This window comes from Culex pipiens, chromosome 3 (genome assembly GCF_016801865.2).
Source record: "Culex pipiens pallens isolate TS chromosome 3, TS_CPP_V2, whole genome shotgun sequence".
Taxonomy (NCBI): domain Eukaryota; kingdom Metazoa; phylum Arthropoda; class Insecta; order Diptera; family Culicidae; genus Culex; species Culex pipiens.
The window spans coordinates 41,365,008-41,387,234 of record NC_068939.1 but is presented as its reverse complement, the minus strand read 5'-3'; the positions used below and the strand labels follow the sequence as shown (position 1 = coordinate 41,387,234).

Below are 22,227 nucleotides of genomic sequence, written 5' to 3'. Positions count from 1 at the left end.
AAATCAGTTTAGGTAAACATTGATGCAGCAAATCCAGCTAATTTTTTGTTGTTTATTCCAGTTGGATTCATGCAATTTTGGTTTTATTTTTGCATTCATTATTTATTCAGACAGAATTTGAGGTAATTCAGTGCTCAACTAAACAGTTTAATGGTTCGGGATAGTTTATTTATAGATATTTAGGACTTCGTGCTTTTTTAGGTCATTACATTGAATGTTTTTAGATTCTACAGCACATCCATGTTTTTAACTTTGCAATCGTGGTTGTATCAAACACATCTATGAAAATTGTTCATGAGTTGTGTGAATTGATGATTTTATATGGAAAATGAGGTATGCTTGAGTGAAATCACACTAAAACGTCTAACAGAGAACTCATGTGTTTGTGATAGTGATGCACAATGAAGATTTAGTGGATGATTTATTGCTACAAAAACGTTGCCTTACCTCTTTCTTGGACTTCAGCTCCTCCGAATTAAAACTGTTGAGCAACAAGGCCAAGAACAAGTTCAGAACCATAAAGTTGCCCATCACCAGTGCCGGCAGAAAGATGGCAAAGCACGTGGAAGCTCCTTGCTGCAAGAGTTTTAACATTTTAAATAAAACTTATTTTTTAAGAGAATGCCAAGATGTTACCTCCTCCTCAGCCCTCATACAGTCCCACAGGGGCTCTATCCATTCTCCGCACAAAATGCGAAAAATCATCATGAACGAATGAAAAAAATCGTTAAAATTCCACCTGAAAACACGCAAAAAATAACAAATTAAATAGATCATATTCAATACGCCCTTTAGAATCGTTCGTTGTCAAGATCACCTCACCTTTAGTGTTGTTTACCTTGGTTGTTTTTGACGTATCAAGGTAAACAAAGTACACGCACGTTCAAAATCACTCAGTTTTGGTCAAACCCGAACCTACTCAGAAATGAGTAAATGGGGCTTCTTTCAGATTTGAGTAAATTTTACTCAGAACTCAACGAAAAAATTCACTCGGATCTGATAAAAACTGAGTGATTTGAAATGGGGGTGTATACTTGACAACATAACAGCATGGAACCCACCTTGGCACCGGATCCGGTGCGAACTTGTCCGGGGTGTAATCTTTGGAAAACAACTGCATTCCGATAACAGCAAAAATATAGATAACAATCACCAACACGAACGTCAGATTACCTAAAGCACCTATTGTCGATATGATAATACTTAGCAGGACCTTCATCGTGGTCCATGATTGTGCTAGTTTCAGTACCCGTAACTGAAAAAAAAACAATTTGATTTTTATATAAATTAACACTAATGAACGCTCGATTTGCAATTGAAAGCAAATTAATGCAAACTAGAAAACTAAATTTTACCAATCTTAACCCCCTCAACACAGTCAGGCCCTCCATCAGTTCGAAGATCAGATCGAGCAAGCTGGCTGAAACGATGATCAGGTCGAAAATGTTCCAGCCGCAGGAGAAAAAATCCTTCGACAGGGCCACCACCTTTAATATGCACTCGAGTGTAAAAACCGATGTAAAAACCTATCAAATTGATTTTTTTTAATTAAGCATTTATAATTTAAGAAATTTTACCAGATAACTCACCCTATTACCGTATTCTAACGCATCACGCACGTTCTGGTTCATCCCGTGATGTTCTAACGCTAAAAACAATGTATTTAAAACAATACACAGTGTGATCCCTAATTCGAACAATGGATCCTTAACAATCTGGAAGTGATAAGTTTAATATTTGAACATTTTTGAACAGAATTTGATTAGACCACAGATAACAAAAAAAAAACAAGTATAATTTTAAGTGTTCCATATCAGCGTGTTTTTGACAGGAGAATACACGCTGACTGAAAGAACCTTAAAATGATGTTTAAGCGAAGCTTTTTTGATTTGAGTTACTTACTTTGTATAAACAATTTTGAAATTGCAACCACCTTTCGTAGCTGACACAACATTGAACACATCTATCACAATTTCTATCAGGAAGATCGTCTGCAAAGTTTAAAAAAAAGGAGAAAACACAAACCACATTAATTAGCCGGAACCACCCAGCCGGTAAAGTGGCGGATTAAACCAAATTAGTCCCGCCCTAATTGCGCACGGGGCAAAAAAAAGGACCCCAGACAGACTCACCTATTACAACAATTTGCGACAAGTATTCCGGATGGAGGGCATAAACGTTGTGCTTTTTGACTTTCGCTAAATTACCGTTACATTTTATTATCCTAACCTCCCGCGGTGATAACGCCAACGTGACCGGTGTTACCTCCCGCTGCTGCTGCTGCTGGTCCCGCGAAGTGGGTGGCGTGGGACATTCGGGGAGGCGTCCAGGTTTGAAGAGGAAAATGGGAAGAAAAAAAAATGCGCGCAAATGAAAATTCTGTCGCCAGAATAATGAGCAGTGACGGTAGAAAATGTTAGGAAAGGTTGAAAATAAATCAATTTCGTTTTTTTCTGTAAAAAATAGTAAACATCATAACTGAATTATTGTTATTTTCAGAATTCTTTTTTAGACACTTACATTACAACCCTAATATTTGATAGGTCGAATTTGGGTTTATTTGAAAATGCTATGATAGTTAAATTCAGGCCTGCCCAACCTTTTTGGCTCAATTTTCACATTTTTGATCGTCAAAATTTTAATTGTTCGTTTTTTCATGGTTTATTTCATGGGATCGGTTCTCAGATGACCAATTAACATAACTTTGACAAAAGTTTGAAAAAATATTTTAGCAAGTCGTTTTTATCTAAGTTTTAAGTAAAAATTTAAAAAAAAATTTAACGTAAAATGTGGATAAAAACGACTTGTATCAATATTTTTTCAAAATTTTGAAAAAGTTTTGTTCACTGGTCATCTGTGAACCGATTCCATCAAATAAACCATGAAAAAACGAACAATTGTAATTTTGACGATAAAAAATGTGAAAATTTAGCCAAAAAGGTTGGGCAGGCCTGGTTTAATTGTTTGACATTAGACGCATATTTGCTGAGCTATCGTCCCATAACAAATCTACGCTATTTTGGTGATGTATAAAACACTTCGTTTATCGTGTGTGATTTTCTTTCGGAAGCTGTATCACAGCAATTATTGATTGATCCAAATGGTCCAAGCTTCAATATCTTCGAAGCAAAATTATCGGATAGTTTCTGATCTTTTCGAAAAAACTATTCTCAGAGATGGTCAAAAAGTTCACGTTTTTAACAAATTTATTTTTAAGTGGATATAACTTGAAAATTGTGTACAACTAGATTTCCCAAAAACGGTTATTTTGCACAATTCAATATTTGGTGTGAAAAGCTGAATTAAAAAATGGGTATTGGTAGAGTTTCTTATTTCTGTGAAGGACCTAAGGACCTATCACTTTGTCAAAAAAAAAAACAAATTGATCTGAAAATCTGTTTTCAATATACAGATTTTGGAATATTGTAATAGCCTTTTTGTATGACTGTAAAATGTAGGACTTATAATGAGAAGACACAAAATTAGCAAAAAATTAAATATGAAAAAGAAACAAAAAAGGTAAATGTATTTAAAAATACATAAATTTCAAATGAAAAAAATCAAGCATATCATTTGAAACAATCTGCAGATAGATAAATTTCATCGTTTCATATTTCAGACAAAATTTTAAAATTTTGATGTTATTTTTTGATTGAAAAGATCAGTCACAAAAGTTTCGTTTTTAACATTGAATATCGAACCAACATTTTGCGAGATAAATAACTCATTTTCTTCGATTTGAATTTCTTAGAAACTACCTAATTGTCCGATTTTCAAAGTCGGAGAGAGAAAATTGTAGGAAATTTAGCTTAAATTTATATTTTTAGAGGTTTAGGGCTTCTGAAGTATTTAACAAAAAATGTGAAAAATATTTGAATTTCCGGAAATTATAATCGAAAATACGTATTTACTTTAAAAACGAACAAAAAGTTAAATAATGCAATGAGTTTTTTAACAGTGTACACTCAAACCCTGATGGTTTGACACACACTACCAAACGTTTGTTTTGATAGTTTGCGTGACAGTTCGTCACTTTTTAGCTTGACTTTGACCAACCAACGGGGTACAAACTAAAAAAGTGTCAAACGAAAAAGTGACCAACCACCGGGGGTTGAGTGTAACAATTTTTTTCTGTATTGTCCTAATTGATAAAAAAAATCCCGTCACAAGATAAAGATTTTCATAAATGTATTTACGTACCTAATTTTGTATAACCAGCCCACAAAACTGTATGAGGACTTGAATGGAAAAACTAAAGATGTAAAATTGCTTTTTCTGACATTTGGAATGTATAGGAGCATTTCCAGCCCAAAACAGGATTTTTTTAGGTACTTTTTTCTCGACCCTCTCCGATTTCAATGAAACTTTGTAGACATGTTATCCTACGCTTATATAAGCCATTTTTGTGTATATGGAGCCAGTTACACTCGATTATGACATTTGAGAAGGGCGTAAGTGTTTTAAATATGTTTGTTATTCGGAATTTAAATATTTACGTTTCTCGATGAGTTCGATTGAGGAGCTGGTCGAGTTTGAATCGTCGTCGCGCGCTCTTGCCTTGTAACTTTTTTTCAGTGATTAATTTCGGCCGAATTGCTTGGTGACACGGATTGATCGATTCGGGGTCACTCCGGGAACGTCGTGGTGATCGAAGATTTGTTGGCTACCGTTTCGTAGTTACGAAAATCGCGTTTTTAAATCGTGATAATTCGGCGATTTAGTTGCTTTTCTCCACGCGTTGCATTTGCATGGTGATAGTATTAGTGAAAAGAAATTGTGTCTCACGCACACCAAATCATGCTTGATTAAAAAGTCTCTGTGTTTGAAGAGAACCTCTCTGTTTGTGATCGACGGCACTTGGGTTGCATTAGTGTGTGTGGCCCGAAAAGGGTGGTAAATGGGAGCCTTTGTGATGAGGAGGCCGGAAGAAGACCGAAGATGCTTTTGTGCGGTTCTGCTTCTTACTGTGGTTCGTGTGTGCGCTTTTTGGCTCGCCGATGACATGGCTCGGCGGCGCGCTGTTGCTGGTGGAACGCCACGAAATCGGGTGAGCCAATTCCAATAGGAATTTGTTATGTGAATGTAGATGTGTGAGCGTGAGTGCATGAGTGCAGGGTTGACAGGTTGCCAGATATATCTGGGAATGCCAGATTTTTCAAGTGTCAGCCAGAATAAACATTCACATATATGTTGCCAGATTTTCACTTTTTGTCCATTTTGAGCAACTTTATGACTAAAATTGGCAAATTTAATTGAAATTAAAAAAATAGAATGTAGTTTTCTTTGATAAAATGTAAATTCAATATCGTTGAGCACATTAATCCAGTTGAAACGTCTGAATTCTACAAACTTTTGAATTAATTAATATCCTCCTTCCCCTACACCATTAAGAATTGTTAGATTTTCATCTTTCAGATTTTTCCAGATTTAGAATTGATACTTTGCTAGATTGTTTTAAATTTTGTCCTGGTAACCCTGCATGAGTGAATGAGATTGAGCCAAAACAACAATTACTGATCCACACAACCATGTTTGAATGTGGTTGTAGATCATGGCTTTCTACCTAAGGTACTCGCAATTGAGTGTGTAGTAGTGCGGTTGTCAAAATCGTTATCTCTGACTCTCTCACTCCACTGACACTGACATTGTTTATGTTTTGGTTTTCCTGGCACGGTCCATTGTTCGTTTGTTATTGTTTTGGTTTTAGTGGCACGGAGTCATGCACTCACACTAATGCAAAGCAAGATTGCGAGTACCTATGATATACAGCCTTGGTTGTAGATGTTGTTTAGAAAATGTTGCCAATTATCATTCAATGTAATATTATTATTATTATTTTTGTGATTATTTACTTATTTTATTTTTATTTTTAATAACATGTTTGTTCAAGGTTGTTATTTCAAGAAGCTTTTTTTAAGTTTTCTTTTTTATGTTGTTTCGGCTCATAAGTGAACGGTTGCGTGAGAAAATCTGATAATAACTCTAATTTTCAGCTTCAAGGTTAAATAAGTATACAAAACATCACGACGCAAATTTAATTGGCATCGCGTTCACGGATACTCAGCAACGTGTTTTTCGGAGCCGTTTATTTGATATTTAATTTCCATAAGTCCTTCTTTCATCATCGTTGATTGGAAGGCACGCCGCCGGTTTAGTTCGTTTAAGTTATTGTTTTAATTTCATTACAATCGGTGTCCTCTTTTCTTTTCATTTATATTCGTTTATCGTAATAATTTACTCTAACTGGCAGTTTTAGTATTAACTCAACAAACTATTGATTTTATGAAGAGTAAAGCGTCTTTTATTTACTATTTTTGAAATTTGTTCGCGCTATCTAATTTGTACAAACAGTAAAAATATACTAATAAGTCCAGCCCATAGCACTACTGCTCGGTTGGCACGCGTCCGATTAAAAAACTTTTTAAATAATCAATTATTTATCTTTCCGCAGCCGGCTGCCTAAGATTTAAAATGTTCAACCGATAAACAAAATGCTCATGGTCACATCACTGCCACTCGTGAATCCTGACCTCATACCCATCTACTAACCCCCTCAAAACTCATGTGATACTTTGTCGGAGAAGCAGTCGATTGGGCGGTCTCTATCACTCAAGTATCGGACTAACATTCCCATCCACTTCCCCGTGACTCTACCACTGGTCGTGGCCGGCGCCGGTATTGATCAGCATGATAGGGGCCTTTGAGAAGTTGTGAAGCGAGGAAAGATAGCACCCACTCATCTTCCACGGCTCGTGGATGTAACTTCTGGAGGTCCTGGTCAATAACGGAGTAGCAACTGCGGGTGGGCACCTATGCTTATGCTTATGCTTATTTAAATATTTACGTTTCTCGAAGCCGTTGCATCGCATCAAAAAGTGGCCAAAGACAAACTTGTAGGAAATTTGACGGGCTTTCCGAAAAAAATACACTGAAAAAAAGCACTCCACTTTTATGCGATTTTTTGATTTTTAAGTTTAAAAGTCAAATTTCAAGGTGAGCCCACGATTTTTATTTCGTTCAAAATTCAAAGTAAATTAGCTTAAATCATAAAAAAGAGTTATTTTGAAAAGTGGTTAAAGACAAACTTATGGGAAATTGGACAAGCTTTTTCATTATCGAGTGTAACTGGCTCCATATACACAAAAATGGCTTATATAAGCGTAGGATAACATGTCTACAAAGTTTCGTTGAAATCGGAGAGGGTCGGATACAACCGATTCCCTATTTGACATGGAATTGCTCATAGACAAAGTTTCATCCAAATAAAAACATACAAATTTGAAAATCGCGAAATAATTTGCCAAAACCAAAAAAACTTGGTACTCAGCTTGATTTTGAAGACAATTTTTAAGTAAATATAAATTTGTGAATTTATGAAATATTTGTTTAAATTACTTTCAAATCAATAACTTTGTAATCAATCATTATTCTTATTTTGTTGTATTATTTGTTTCAAAACTTAAATATCAGCAGCTGACTTTCTCTAAAGTATTCCGATCACTACAACATTCCCTGTTACACGCAAAACTGATCTCCCACAAAGACATTTTCCCTCACACCGGTCGCCGTCCAACGATGATGGTGGCAAAGAACTCTCTTGCAGGAACGGTCACAAGCAGCAATTAAAATGCGAACAAGCCATGCTTGCGCATCTCGCGGTGTAGCTTACACGTTGTGCTGGCACTAACTATATTGCACCGGATAGTTTGGCCTGTCATTGTTAGTTAGCTGGCTGGATGCATGGGGAAAACTTTATTGTGTGGAATTAAATTAAGACCCTGGATACAGGGAGATGAACTTTTTTCGTTGAATTTATTATGATGTTCTAGGAGTTGATGAAAATAGACCAGACATATTTACAAAGATAGTTTAACGTTAAGATAAGATGAAGCTTTTAAAATTTTTGAGGTTAAATTGAAATACGTTTTCAAGTACTATAGTATGATATAGCAACAAGTTTTGTTCGCAGCTGTATTTTTACTGTTTATGCATGTTTAACACCTTTTGTGATTGCGTTGCATAAATTCCGGAGATTCTTTTGTGCGCACACACTGGCGCACTCTGTTGAGTTTAAAGAGAGCTTCCATTTATAACACAGCTAAAAGCGTCTTACCTCAACCAGAGCCGGGTGCATGGCCAGCTCGGTGCCCGTTACCACGTCCTGCTCCTCGTGGTCATCCACCACGCCGGAATCGTCCAGCGAGGACTCCCGGTTGGGGCCACCCTCGCTTGCGTTCGAGCTGGCCTGCCGGCTCGACGGCAGCAGCTGGCCCCGGTAGTGCACACCTGGTGGAATAGATGAAAATTTCCTTGTAATTGACATATTTTTAAAATTGCTAACAGCGCCATCTACTTTTGGATACACGAAGATTTTGACAGCTCGTCTCAATCTGATTGTCTGTGATAATGAGCAAATTAAGCATAGAAAAAAAACTTACCTAAAGGGTGCAACGTGTTCGGGTTTTGGTGCTGGTGCTGGGCTGGAGGTGGTGGTGGCGTTGGCACCGCGGTCGTTTGTAGCCGCTGCAGGGCAAGGGCCTGAGGTCGCACGATACTGTGCCGCGGGCTCGGGCTAGGACTTGGCGTCACCGAGCGACTTTTCGACTGTAAAAAAGATTGTTATGTTAAAAAACGTTTGTACTAAATCTCGTGAATATTTTTTATTTATTTATTTTTTTCAAAGTTTTGAGATTTTTGTAATTTTGCTAATTAGTAACAAATATGAAAATTCAACTCACATTACTGTTTCCGTTGCTGCTGCCGCCACCCGCCTTGTCCTTGCCCTTTCTCCGGCGGGTCTTTTTGCGCGAGTACGACGCCAGCAGCACCCCCTTCCGGGCGTCCAGCTTCTTGCGCTGCTGCTTGCTTAACTGCTTAACATTCAAACTGGCCGGATCGAAGCTGAACGTGGAGTCGTCCCGGTGGTCGATTAGGTCTTTCCGCCGTTCCTGGGGTTGAGGAAAATATTTAGAAATTTTAATAATTATTAGATTTTCAAAAATCTTACCTCATTGGTGATTTCAGCTTCCTCCTCGTAACTTAGGGCAACAACAGCTAACATCAAATTTATCAAATAAAACGAACCAAAAAACACTACCACGGTGAAAAAAGACACACTCATGGGACCGCACGTGGCGAGGACCTGCAAAAATGAGAAGAAACCGTTAATTTCGTTTTAAAGTGTAACCAAGCGTTAACGAAATTCGCACAAATTTCAAGCCCAACTGCACTCTGAAAGATAACTCATCATTATTCAATTTGCACACAGTTTAACCTAAATCGTCCATTTGTGGCCGATATTTGCAAGTGACCTGCCTTGCCACTTTTGCCCCTACACTCTGTGTATCTAAAATTACGACCCTGCACCATGGGCATGATTTATTCCGATGTGGAAATTACAATCAATTAAACAAAATGGTCCAAATCTCCCCCGCCCTTTCCCGGAACCCAGAAGCTGATGCTCGATGGGTTTTGCTGGTGCACAAACGGACCATTGCGCATATCTATAATCGATTAGGGGCGTGTTCGATTGTTTTACGATGCAAGAGAAATATTATTTCTGGAGCAACACGAGAAAAGGGCGGATAAGCATTTTGACATCTAGAACTATTCTGCAAATTCCGAGCCAACAGGTAACTTTTTCACAAAACTCGATGTGTTAAACAATAGCAGGCCTTCCCAGCTACCATCTAACGTAGCGAGTTTAGTTAAATAGTTACCTGTTGTTTCGGATTTTGCAAAATAGTTCTAGCTGTCAAAATGCTTATGCGCCCTTTTCAAATGTTGCTCCAGATTTGTGGCTCTTCGGTAACCGGGGATTGTGCAAAATGGACCAAAAGTGACGGCTAGCAGTAACGAAATTGGGTGCAATTTTCCGTTTAATAATACACCCACCTAATCCCGTGCAATTTAATGCGTGAGTGCTCGACATTTAATAGTAATCCTTTGCCATTGCTCGTTTTTTTTTATTTGCCTCAAATTTTGTAGGGGCCTTCCATATAACCAAAAATGCAATTTTGCGTTATTTGTTTCCTTACAACTTAGACAGCTGTCTATACAAAAATGGTAAACATGTTTCTAAATAACGGAATTTCTAATTAATTTGGTGCCTTCGGCAAAGTTGTGGCTATTGCTGGTGGCACTTTGACGAGGATTTCATAATATTTTATATAAATCAGAGTTTTTTTTTCAAAGCCTTATTTACTACACTCTAAAAAAAATACCCATTAAAAAAGCACGCGCACGGAAATATTTGATTTTTTTTTAATTTTGGTGATTCAGCAAAGGCAGAACATATTTGGCGGGGTTGTTCTTTCTTTACTAGAAGTTTAATTTTTAGAGAACTTTTAGAACTTTTAGGAATCTAGGGGTTTCTTTTTAAATAGGTCCTATAAACATATGAAACACAATAGTTTATAGGACCATTTCAAAAATTGTGAACATGGTTGCTCAAACCAGAAAATATTTTGTTCGAATAGTTATTTTTTTTAATTTCTGTAAGAAACTTTGAAAATTGGACTTCAACTTGCTGGGATAAGGCAACAGTAAGGAAAAATAGGGCGTCCAATTTTCCCGGGTTTTGAATTTCCCGGGAAACGGGAAAAATATTTTTGAAATCCCGGGAATTCCCGGGATCCCGGGAAATTTTTAAAACAGTAATAAAATCTATGTTTTCTTTATATTTGACATTTTAAAATCATAGAATTAGCTCAATACTATTCATTGGTGGTAATCTACACTTAAATCTAAACAAGGATAGCAGTTTTTAGATAGATTGAAAGATTTTTTTTGTTCTTTGTTGTGCTTTGGTTTTTTATCTAATTTCTAATCCAATGTGATTCAAATTAAATAAGTCTATTATAAATACATATTTTTTATTTTTTTTATGTGACATGACTGGAAAAGCCTAAAAAATCTTTTCAAATGTCTAAAATAACATATAAAAAGACAACAAATAAAATTATTCCAGTCAATTTTTAGATAAATTTCGACATTCATGTTTTATATCAAAAAATATTTTACAAGTTATCTTAAGGTCATTGCCGCCAACTAGGGAAAATCGGGAATACAGTCGAAATAGGTACATAAGATTTTAGAGCAATTAATTTGAAAATCGGTGTACTAATTGTTTTGTTCTGTTCCTGTTTTAACCTAAATCAATCAAAAAATTCAAAACATTATGCAAACAAATGACTAAAACAGCTGTCAAAATTCGTTAAACTTGTCTTAATTTGCCAAAGATGTTTCATGAAAAATAATTTAAAATGATATTAAATTTGAAATCATAAATATACGTAGTCTTTTAAAAAATAAATAAAATTTAAAAGCAAAAAATTAAAGCGCTAGGCAATTTACAGATCGGTAGTTTTTTTTACAAATTACCTTTAATGTTGATATCTTGAGTTTGTTTTTAAATAGGTCCTACAAACATATGAAAAATACAAATGCTTCTAGGACTATTTAAATAAAAACCCTGGATGTATGCTTAGTATTTTATTATAATTTTTATCGCTGTTCATCTTTTTCCACAACAACACCTGAATTTCCAGAACAAAATTATATTTTTTTCCAATTTCGGGATTACCCGGGACAAAATACAAAAAATCCCGGGATTCGGGAATTCCCGGTTTTGGAAAAATCCCGGGAATTTTGTCCCGGGAATTCCCGGGATGGACGCACTAGGAAAAACGATTTATTTTTGTTAATCACTCTAATATTGCAAAATTGACAAATTGTGGCAAAATTAATCCTTAGATGGATTTATTTCAGAAACGGCGCACTTAGAAAATCCTATAAAGTACATAAATTTGACTCCAAATTAAATGTTATATCAAACAATTTAATTATTATTTTTTCCGATAAAAAACACGGAAAAAACTACTAAAAAAAACAATTGTTGTGCTCAATTATCCAAAAAGTACCCTCAACTAGAGACTCTTACCCATACACTAAGCCACTTCTCACTAAAAAGTGACGAAAAGACAATTTTCACGTTTTCACACAGCTTATTTTAATTGAGATTTCAGTTAATCATGTTAAATAATAATGTTAAATTCATAATTTGAATAAACAAAGAATACTCTCTTTTTTCATGTAGTACATATAATTATCTTCAAGCTTGAAAAACACTTATGCAGGTATTAATTTCAAAGACAACATGGAAATACAAAAAAAAGCAGTTATAGTTCGTCCAGACTCGATTATCCGGACCCTTATTATCCGAAGTTTAGATTATCCGAAGTTTGGGACTTCGGATAATCGAATCACGAACACCAAATTTGAACAGTTGATTGCCTATTAAACAACAAAATGCATTTTTTCAATGTTTCGTCCCCGCCATATTGTCCGCCATTTTGGATTTAAAAAAAATCATGATTCGATTATCCGAAGTTTCGATTATCCGAAGTGAAATTTTTCCGAGGCCTTCGGATAATCGAGTCTGGACAGCAATTTTCTTTTGATTTGGATTGAAATTCTCTCAAAACTGATTTCAAAGTGCACACATTATTGATCCAAATTGCATATTTCATTGCATTACGCTCACTCAATAAAACTACGAACGTTTTAACAGGTAAAAACGAGCCACTCAATTTTGAGTACAGTTTTCAAGATGTTTGAATACCGTAAACTGGGGTGACATTGATAGAAATTTGATTTGGCCACTAATTTTGATACATCCAATTTAACAGTCACATTTTGCATATATTTTCGATAATAAGCTATCCCTTAATGCTTACGGGTCATTCCATCCCAAGTGACCACGCCTCCAACATCGACTTCACCAAATCTGCTTATATTTGGCATGGGGGTTGTTTTTGCCCCAAAAACAAAGAATCCCAAGTTTGGTGACATTTGGTCCACCCCCGCGCCCGTGGCACCCCCCTCTTTTTCTGAGATTTTTGAAAAACCTCATTTTTAAAATGCATTTTGCTAAGAGAAAAGTTTACAAAAAGTGAAATTTTGGGTATGCATATTTGAAGATTTTTTGACGTAGAATTGAATGGCGTACTCAAAATTTACGTAAAGTGTTGCCAGATATGAAAATTTTGCACTTTAAGTTTTAAAATGCATTTAAATTCAATTTTGGGACATTCACTTGCTTCCGTTAAGAAATTGAAAAAATAATATTCAAATTTCAAGGCCTACTATGCTCTCACGCAATGTACTGTTGAAAATCGATGTTTAGTAAAACATTTGCCATGCAATACAGAGCTTTCCAACTTAAAAATGTGATATCTCAAGAAATATTCAATTTACCCTGAGGTTTTGATTGAATTTAATGTAAAAAACTCTCAGCAATCGAATGCAATTGTCAGTTTTCCCGTAAGTGCTCGTCCTTTGTCCTTTGGTTAAAAATGCATTTTAAAACTTAAAGCGCAAAATTTTTATATCTGGCAACACTTAACGTAAATTTTGAGTACGCCATTCGATTCTACGTCAAAAAATCTTCAAATATGCATACCCAAAAGTTCACTTTTTGTATACTTCTCTCTTAGCAAAATGCATTTTAAAAATTAGGTTTTTCAAAAATCTCAGAAAAAGAGGGGGGTGCCACGGGCGCGGGGTTGGACCAAATGTCACCAAACTTGGGATTCTTTGTTTTTGGGGCAAAAACAACTCCCATGCCAAATATGAGCAGATTTGGTGAAGGTCGATGTTGGACGCGTGGTCACTTGGGATGGAATGACCCATACTCAAAATTCTCAAAAATGTTTAGATATTCATTGACGGCCATTTGAAAATTCTATCAAAGTCAACCCAGTTTACGGTACATTGTTTTTAAGTTATCTCTAACCAAACATATTTTAACTCTCGATTAAATTTTCAAAAGGCCCTATCTGCATAGGAAACCCATGAGGGATAGGTTGTTTTGAAAATTTAATCTAGAACTATTCTTCCCAGTGAGAATTTTAGCTCGATTTAAGCTCGATCTCGACTCGAATTTCTCATTGGCCTGATTATATATTCAATACACTTGAAAAAATGTTCACTTGTTTTTCTTTCATTAGTTTAATGAAAAAAATATACAAAAAACTAAGTTTAATTAAATTCTGAATTTTAAACTCATTTAGTCTATACTGAAAACTCGCAGCTGCAAAAATATTACTGTACATCGTCTGCAGTTCACGAAAGTGCCACGCGATACTATAATGAATATTCATCAACTGTCCACGTATCACAGCATCGTAAAACACATGGTCCCTCGAGAAACTTCGCCATTTCCTAGGAAAAATGTCCCCTCACCATCCTTCGATTCAAGGGGGAGCGGGGGCGCGGATCACTTACCATATTATATACATTCTCCCAGTAGTCCAGCGTAATTAGCTGGAAGGTTGTTAACATTGACCACATGAAGTTGTCAAAGTTGGTGTAGCCGTGGTTTGGGTTCTCGCCCACGCAGAGGCAGGTATAGTCTGTGAAATAAACAGTGACAGTGTGTCAATATGTGGGGGCGTGTGGATGTGACATTTATGAGCCCCCTAATCGACCCATTTCCTTGGACACACGCACACACACTTGGTGATCAATTAGCTTCTGCTGGTGAGGGTAGGTTGCGATGGTTTGGGAATGTGAGGTTATGTCGATGAATAAATGTGAGGGAATTCAACTGGCAACACTGCATTTTTAAAGTTTCGTAACGTTCAACTGTTCACAAATTTAAAATTATTAGAATCTTTGGACCAAATGTCCCCCTCTAGCCCTAACCTAAATCCCCCAAAGATGGCCAACGATACAGCTTCGTGCGTCATCGTCAACGACGACGACGTCCTTGTTGTTTTGCATATTACATAACACTAGATTGCTGGAGCTAAGGGAATGCCACACAATAGTTGTGTCCTGCAGTTTCCTTCACTTCCCCTGAGGCAAACTAAAAGCTCCGAGAATCACGGCGGCGGCCCAGGAATGCATCATGATGGAGCGGCTGCACTGGGAAAATTTGTCACATGAATTATGCAAGCTGGTCATTCGGCCACTGAGAGTGGCATTTCCGCCATTTTCCAGCGACAAGGTATTGGAAAGGTTGTGGACCAGAGCTGTTGCTGTCAACTTTGGAAAATGTGAATTTTGAAATGAGGAAATGAGAGATTATATTAAAGTACGATTTTGATAGGCTGGTTATAACAGAAAGTAGATTCTGATACTATCGTGAATTCTTTGATTTTTGCTACGTTGCTTTCGTTTTGAATAACCACTAAAATTTCGTCAAAAATCTTACCAACTCAGAAATTACTTAGATGCAATTTTCATTTTTGGGCATAATTTACTCAAATTCAGCTCGCCTATTCTTTTAAATTTAGTTCTGAGTGAAACTTAACTCAAAATTGGCTTTAAAACAGTGTTTCGAGTAAGTTATGTTTTGACGAAATTTAATTGGTTCAGGATGACAGTGTATGTATCTGTCATCATACACTCTAAACAGTGCAACCCACTTTCAAAAACAATCTGAGTCCTGTTCAAGTTAGGAACGACCATCGGTTGAATTATTTTACATGTTTGCAATTTCCGGAATGAAAGGCAATCGCTTTTAATTAATATCAATCAAATTCAAACCATCCTTTTTCCACACATAACCCCAAAATAGTGCGGCACACAAAATTTCAATTTAGCTCACAATTTCACCATGACAGTAACGCCTGTGGTAACGCTCTCTTGCGGTGCTCGCTCCAAGCTTTTCTATCCTAAAATTTATGAAACTTTAGTGGGTGAGACGATGCACGGTTGCAGTCTGTTTGAGTTTAGATTCGGTGTAACTCTGAACGACCGGCGAAGGCTGGGCGACAGCAAAGTGACAAACAGATGCACCCGGCACATGCATGTGGAAAGGAAGTGTCGAAGCGGAACTTGTACCACATCCATCCATCCGGCGATGGGGCGGGAACACCGGTTAAGGGGTTGCATACAACTAACAGGTTAGAGCGCTCAAATGTATTCTTCCAAGTAATACCTCTTAAGCGTGTAGATATGACAAGCTGAGTTGTCACTTTTACACGATAAATAATTTCCACACACAACTATGGTCGAGATGTAACCCCTCAAAGCAAAACTTTTCCCGGGTTGGAAAGCAATGCGCGTCAGTGTAACTTTATTTTCAGCTGAGAAGCGGGGGCCCACGAACCTGGCAGACCCACCCCGACAGGAGAACCCGGTCGAAGGTCGTTACCGTTATCTCCAGTTGACTCATTCTCACCCTTCTTGGTCGTTTCGGAGGTTGTTGATGATGTTTTTCCTCGATTCGACATTATTCACTCTCTGTGTTTGTCTGGAGGGGGAGGGGTCTCTGCTGAGGTCATCACCAGTCACAGTGATATGCAAAGCAGACTCCATGTTTGTGCTCCCTTTAGCTCGATGCTTGCCTAAGCAATCGACCTGCGCCACGGTTTGAACGGTAGAGCCCCCTTTGGTTCATCGAGGTTATAACTGCATTTTCGAGCTTTTGAAGAGATTATGTAACGATTCTTGTTTTGGAACATTTACTTTTGCTAGTAAGTTGACCCTTTAAGAGCATGTTAAATACGAAATTCTTTTTTAGAAGATGAGTATAATGTAACTAGGACAACCATGAAAAGGAATTAAAATATTCTACAAACGAATTGCATTTTTTTAAATCAGTTTTGAATTTAAATTGCAAAAAATATACAATGTATGAGACTCAGAAATTTGCTTGAAGATTTTGTAAACTCTATTTTGGATTATGTTTGGATCAATTTTAAAAGAGTTTAAATGAACATCACACGAGATAAAGAAAGGAAGGCGTGGCTGAACGCTTTTCGCTTTGCAAGCGGGATGATTCTGGGTTCGATTCCCGTTTGCTCCTAGCGAGAAATTTTCGGACAAAAGGAATTTTTGAACACCCGACTATGAACGTAAAAAACTATGTGTGCTCGGATGTGCGACAAAAGGTCGAATGTCAAAAGGTCGAAAGACATAACGTTGAATGGACAAAAGGTCGAAAGTGGACAAAAGGTCGAATGGACAAAACATTGAAAGGACAAAAAGTCGAATGTGAAAAAATGAAACAAATAATTATAATTATAAACTAAAAAACTCTTCACAGCAAAAAATCCGATGGTAAAATCGCATGCAAAAGCATGCACATCACCTTCGTCAAAATAAACACTTAATATTACACACTGCGTTTACATTTTTTGCAAAAACAAAAAAAAAGTAGTAACCGACGGGAATCAAACCCAGCACCAACAGTGAAGATTGGCGCCTTAGCCCACTCGGCCATCAGACCGATAAAACGCTGTAAGGATAAACGCATATATGAACTTGACATTTCGGTCAAGTAGGTTTTCCATACTGATGGGCTACATATTTTAGGGTGTAAAATTACATAAAATTGCATAAAATAATGCAATATTTATTTTACACCCAGGCCTTTTACACGCAGCTGGATTACTACTTTTTTAAGCTGTGTTGAAAAAAATATTTTCTTGCAAACAAATCTGATTTTTATCTGTAAGTTAATCCTTGGTTTATTCATCCATTTAGTAATGATCTCTTTTTTAAATAAACAGAATAACTCCCAAACCATTTTTGAGAAGATTTCCATTCTTTCAAACATGAGCAGTATTTCCAAAAAATGGTCGATTTCTAAAGCAACCTTTTCTTGTTTGTCGTAATATTATTGTTAGTTTTTTTTATTCTTTAAAACATGAGCAATTGAAAAAATCGACTTCTGAAATATTTTGGAAATTTATTTTTATTTTTATAAACAACTTTTTCTTGATTGCCAAAATATTTTTGTGATTTTTTCCATTGTTTCTAATAGAGCAGTTAATTGAAAAAAACGTTCGACTTCTAAAATATTTTGAAGGTCTATTTTTATTTTTAAAAACAACCTATTCTTGATTGTCACAATATTTTTGTGAGTTTTTCCATTCTTTTAAACATGAGCAGCGCATTGAAAAAAAATTCGACGACTAAAATATTTTGGAACTCTATTTTTATTTTTAAAAACAACCTTCTATTCTTGACTGTCAAAATATTTTTATGGGTTTTTCTATTCTTCAAACATAAGCAGTTTTTTAAAAAAAACAAGATAATATTTTTTTTTAAATAAGGACGTGGCGTTACATCGTGCTGCCATCTGTTTTTTTTTTTAATTGCAAGAGTGGAAAAGTGCTGAGTCATCGTCTAAAAATAGACGGCGTCCTATCTCGCCCAGCAAAATGAAGTCGATAAAGTAGTCGGTTTCGATCGAGAAAAAGTGGAAAACGTGGTCTACAAATAGCGACGCCACGTCAAACAACCTCTTCTTGACTGTCGTAATGTTTTTGTGAGTTTTTCTTTTCTTTCAAATATAAGCAGCTCTTCCGAAAAAAAGTTTGACTTCTAAAACATTTTTAAAGTTTTTATTTTATTTTCAAAAACCTATTCTTGACTGTCGTAATGATTTTGTGAATTTTATATTATATATTTTATACACAGAAAAAAAATGATGGTAATATTCATCAGGAAATGGTGACAGATTTTGTGTCAAAATGAATGATTGATTTTACCCCAGAACATGATGAATTTTTGATGAATATTCATCAGGTTCACATTTTTACACATTTTTATGTAATATTACTCAAAAAAGAGGTAATATTCAACCTACCAAATTTTCAACATTCCAAAATTCAACTTTTTTTCTGTGTATTAGTAGCGGTTCTTTTTTAAATACTTCTTCTAAAATATGTTATGTTGTAAGTATTCATTTTATTTATAAAAATCGTTGGAATATTTTGGAGACTTTTACATTCTTTCAAATTTAAACAGTTTCGAAAAATGAAAAGGGGTTTGATATTTCCAATTGTGCATTTAGGCCCAACATCAAAAGTTTTGTTGCGTAAAATGTTTTTTTTAATTCGACCTTTTTGTCCTTTCGACCTTTTGTCATAATTCCCCGTCTCTTGAATCCAGCTTTTGAAGCGAAAATGGCGTTTGAATTGTGAACGCCCGAAATGTCAAAATTGCGCAGTAGCACCAACATTAGACAAAAAATGTGGCTGTCATGCCATAGCACACTTGGTACAACTGCGCGATTTTGAAATTTCGGGCGTTCACAATTCGAACGCCATTTTCGCTTAAAAAGCTGGATTAGCAGTCAAAGATGCATTCAACTAGGGTATTTTAACCATTAGTAGAGCCGAAGCACATTTTTCACAAATTTTCAATATTTTAAGCACTTTTTCATAACCCTTTGTACAAAACAATGAAAACTGAAGTCTTTTGAACAATTTTGACTATTTGTTTCATCAGTTTATTTGTTTTTGAGCAGAAAAATAGCCATTTGAAAAAAAGTTTTTTTTGCCTGTTATGGACCCCCTTTTCCTATAGTGGACCCGGGTCCATAATCCGATTGTGGACCCGGGTCCACTATAGGCAAAATGTTATTTTTATACCAAATTTAACCGATTTTTGATGTTTTGATGCATGGTGTAGGTCTAATGATAGATATAATGAATAAAAGATGGATTTTGCTCACTTTTCATCATAAACAAATATGTTTTGTTAACAAATTTGGCTTTAAACAACAAAAAAACCTAACAGACATTCAAACACATTTATTTCCGAAAAAGATCAGAGAAAACGTTTCAAAAACCACTGTAAACATAAAAAAAAATTAAAAAAAATTATTTGTATGCACATTTTTTCATATTAATTACATAAATGGTTGACCGAAACTAAACAATAACTTTGTTTACAGTTGCTGATAAAACCACGCATGATTATTAAAAAAACTAACTTAATCCACCTATGTGGTTGGAGCCTTCCTCACTTTTTACCAACATTTAGTAATATGATGGGTTTGTGACTCAAATTCCATCTATTTTTCAATAAAAAAAAATACACAAATATCACTTAAGCGGTCATAATTTGAGACAGGGTTGCCAGATCTTCCATGTTATGGACTCATTGGAAAGACTCATTACCTAACCAAAGATGGGTCGGATGATGGATCCGGACAGAGTTTACATGCATTTAAGTGAGATCCGGCATCAAAAAAGTACATAAATATCACTTAAGTGGTCATATCTCGAGACAGGGTTGCCAGATCTTCAATGTTTTGGACTCATTGCAAAGGTCTTTTGATTACCTAACCAACGATGGGTCGGATGATGGATCCGGACATAGTTTTCATATAGATAAGTGACTCAAAGTGTCAACTCTGACACTTTTTTATACATAACTTTTGAACTACTTATCGGATCTTCAAACAATTCAATAGTGCAGTATGGGGCACCAAAACGGATCGAATGCAACTTGTTTGAATCAAATCGGATCAGCATGTGCCGAGAAAACGTGGCAAGAATTTTGAGCACCAAGGAGAATACGCACACACATACACACACACACAGACATTTGTTCAGTTTTCGATTCTGAGTCGATAGGTATACATGAATATAGGTCTACGAGCTGTTTTTCAAAAGTTCATTTTTCGAGCAGGATTATAGCCTTACCTCAGTGAGGAAGGCAAAAATGTTTTGTTCTTGATTTATTATTATAAAATATCATTTCAAACTGCAATTATGATGCTTCAGTTAAGTATAATTGACTATAGTTTTGATTAATTAAACATGTGCGTTTAGGTTGATAACAACAAGCATTTATTGTATGTTTAAGAGACAGTTTTGCTTAAATACACAGTTTTCTTCATTTTTGAAGGTTTAATTTACAGGGGTCCACTTTTGGAAAAGTTTGGATTTTCGTTGTCTTATATTGGACCCCCCTACTTTTTGCTCGAAAATAAGCAGTTCTTCGCTCTATTTTATCATAGTTCCTTAAACATACATTATTTCGACTTGCTGAAGTTAAATAATCAGTCAAAAATTATTGGATAGTTAATTCAATTATGAAATATAAACGCAGTTTTGTTGTGAAAATGCTAGTGGCCATGGCTGATTTCAGATGTCGAACTCAAAACACTTATGTCGGTGAAAAGGACAATTCAATATAAGTCAACATTGATTCAATTAATGCTGAACATGCCAAATAAAAGATTTCTCGAGTTTTTTTTGAAAAGGTCCTATAAACAAAATTTTTACTTTTTGCTTTTTGGGTGTTTTTGAGTACCCCTGACTCAAGGCGGTTCTAAAAACACCCAAAAACCAAAAATTGGAAAGTTTGTTTATAGGACCTTTTCATAAAAAACTCTAGATTTGTAGACAACAACACGCTTGAAATTGTGATTTTATTGAATTTTTCATCAAAAACCCTTCAGAGGGTCCACTATAGGAAAGGGGTCCACTAATGGATAACGTACCCTAATGGGTGAATAACATGGAACTTATGGTTTGCATACCTATCGGGCGGAATTATAATGAAATATTTCAACGACTCTAAGAATTCACCACAAAAGTCTTGGTGGTGAACCGAATTGGAAAGCTGTCTTCAAGATAACAGTCTGGACCCGATGCCTGATTTTTCTGCTACTATATTATTGGAATAGGGGAATGGCTATTTTTAGACCACGCTTTCCACTTTTCTCCATCGAAACCGACTACTTTATCGACTTCGTTTTGCTGGGCGAGATAGGACGCCGTCTATTTTTAGACGATTGCAGCCACCGGGTCCAGACCGAAAAAAACTTACGAAGAATCCAGTTTCTGATGAGTCTTCATCACGTTCACATTTTTACACATATTTTAAGTACACGCAGAAAAATATTTTGTAGAATCAGCCTGTACGAAGTTTGATTTAACAAAAATTTTGTTGAATATAATCAACGCCGATTTTGCGTTGAAACAAACCTTGATTTTCTCAATTCCACAAAAATCTTTTGTTGTTTTGAAAAAGTTGCTTTGACATTTAGCGTTGATTCAACAAAAATCTTGATTCTCAAATCAACAAAACGTTTTGTTGATTCAAATATGCCTTATTTTTCTGCGTGTAATAGGGGAAATCTACCCTTTCCAATCAAACACCTATCTTCGTCATATGGAGAGTTTGATGCTCGATTAAAGCTCCAAAAATACTATTTGGGCTATAAACTTACCAGCAACAGCACCGCCTCGAGTAAGCACGCAAATGTATGCCACTTACTGGCCAAAAAGATCACATTTAATGCACTTTTGATCATAATTTGTATTTTGCGAGACCACTTCTCATCATTTTGTTGGCACACACAGTGACACACACGAGAATCCCTCAAACGCTTAATGAATATCGCCAAAATTAACTTTTCACTTGCGCTTACTTTTTCACGGCGCTTAAGATATGAAATTGCTTCCAACTACC

General features: G+C 35.9%; 1 protein-coding gene across 5 annotated transcripts in view; it reads right to left on the bottom strand.

The window, feature by feature from the left end:
• LOC120412388 (sodium channel protein 60E) overlaps positions 1 to 22,227 on the bottom strand; it is a 384,347-nt gene that overhangs the window by 13,642 nt on the left and 348,478 nt on the right. For 4 of the 5 annotated variants that reach the window (XR_008212573.1, XM_052710780.1, XM_052710783.1 and 1 more), the window contains exons 9-20: positions 14,287 to 14,414; positions 9,008 to 9,142; positions 8,739 to 8,948; positions 8,439 to 8,604; positions 8,114 to 8,286; positions 2,133 to 2,283; positions 1,903 to 1,991; positions 1,590 to 1,715; positions 1,356 to 1,526; positions 1,062 to 1,255; positions 637 to 739; positions 448 to 576 (exon numbers count right to left, since the gene is read on the bottom strand). Coding sequence is in view for 4 of the 5 variants with exons in the window: in XM_052710780.1 (XP_052566740.1) it covers positions 448 to 576; positions 637 to 739; positions 1,062 to 1,255; positions 1,356 to 1,526; positions 1,590 to 1,715; positions 1,903 to 1,991; positions 2,133 to 2,283; positions 8,114 to 8,286; positions 8,439 to 8,604; positions 8,739 to 8,948; positions 9,008 to 9,142; positions 14,287 to 14,414 (1,775 nt within the window). In the remaining variant the exon portion in view is untranslated. The remainder of the gene's footprint in view (positions 1 to 447; positions 577 to 636; positions 740 to 1,061; positions 1,256 to 1,355; positions 1,527 to 1,589; positions 1,716 to 1,902; positions 1,992 to 2,132; positions 2,284 to 8,113; positions 8,287 to 8,438; positions 8,605 to 8,738; positions 8,949 to 9,007; positions 9,143 to 14,286; positions 14,415 to 22,227) is intronic. The other variant, XM_052710781.1, reaches the window with a different exon arrangement.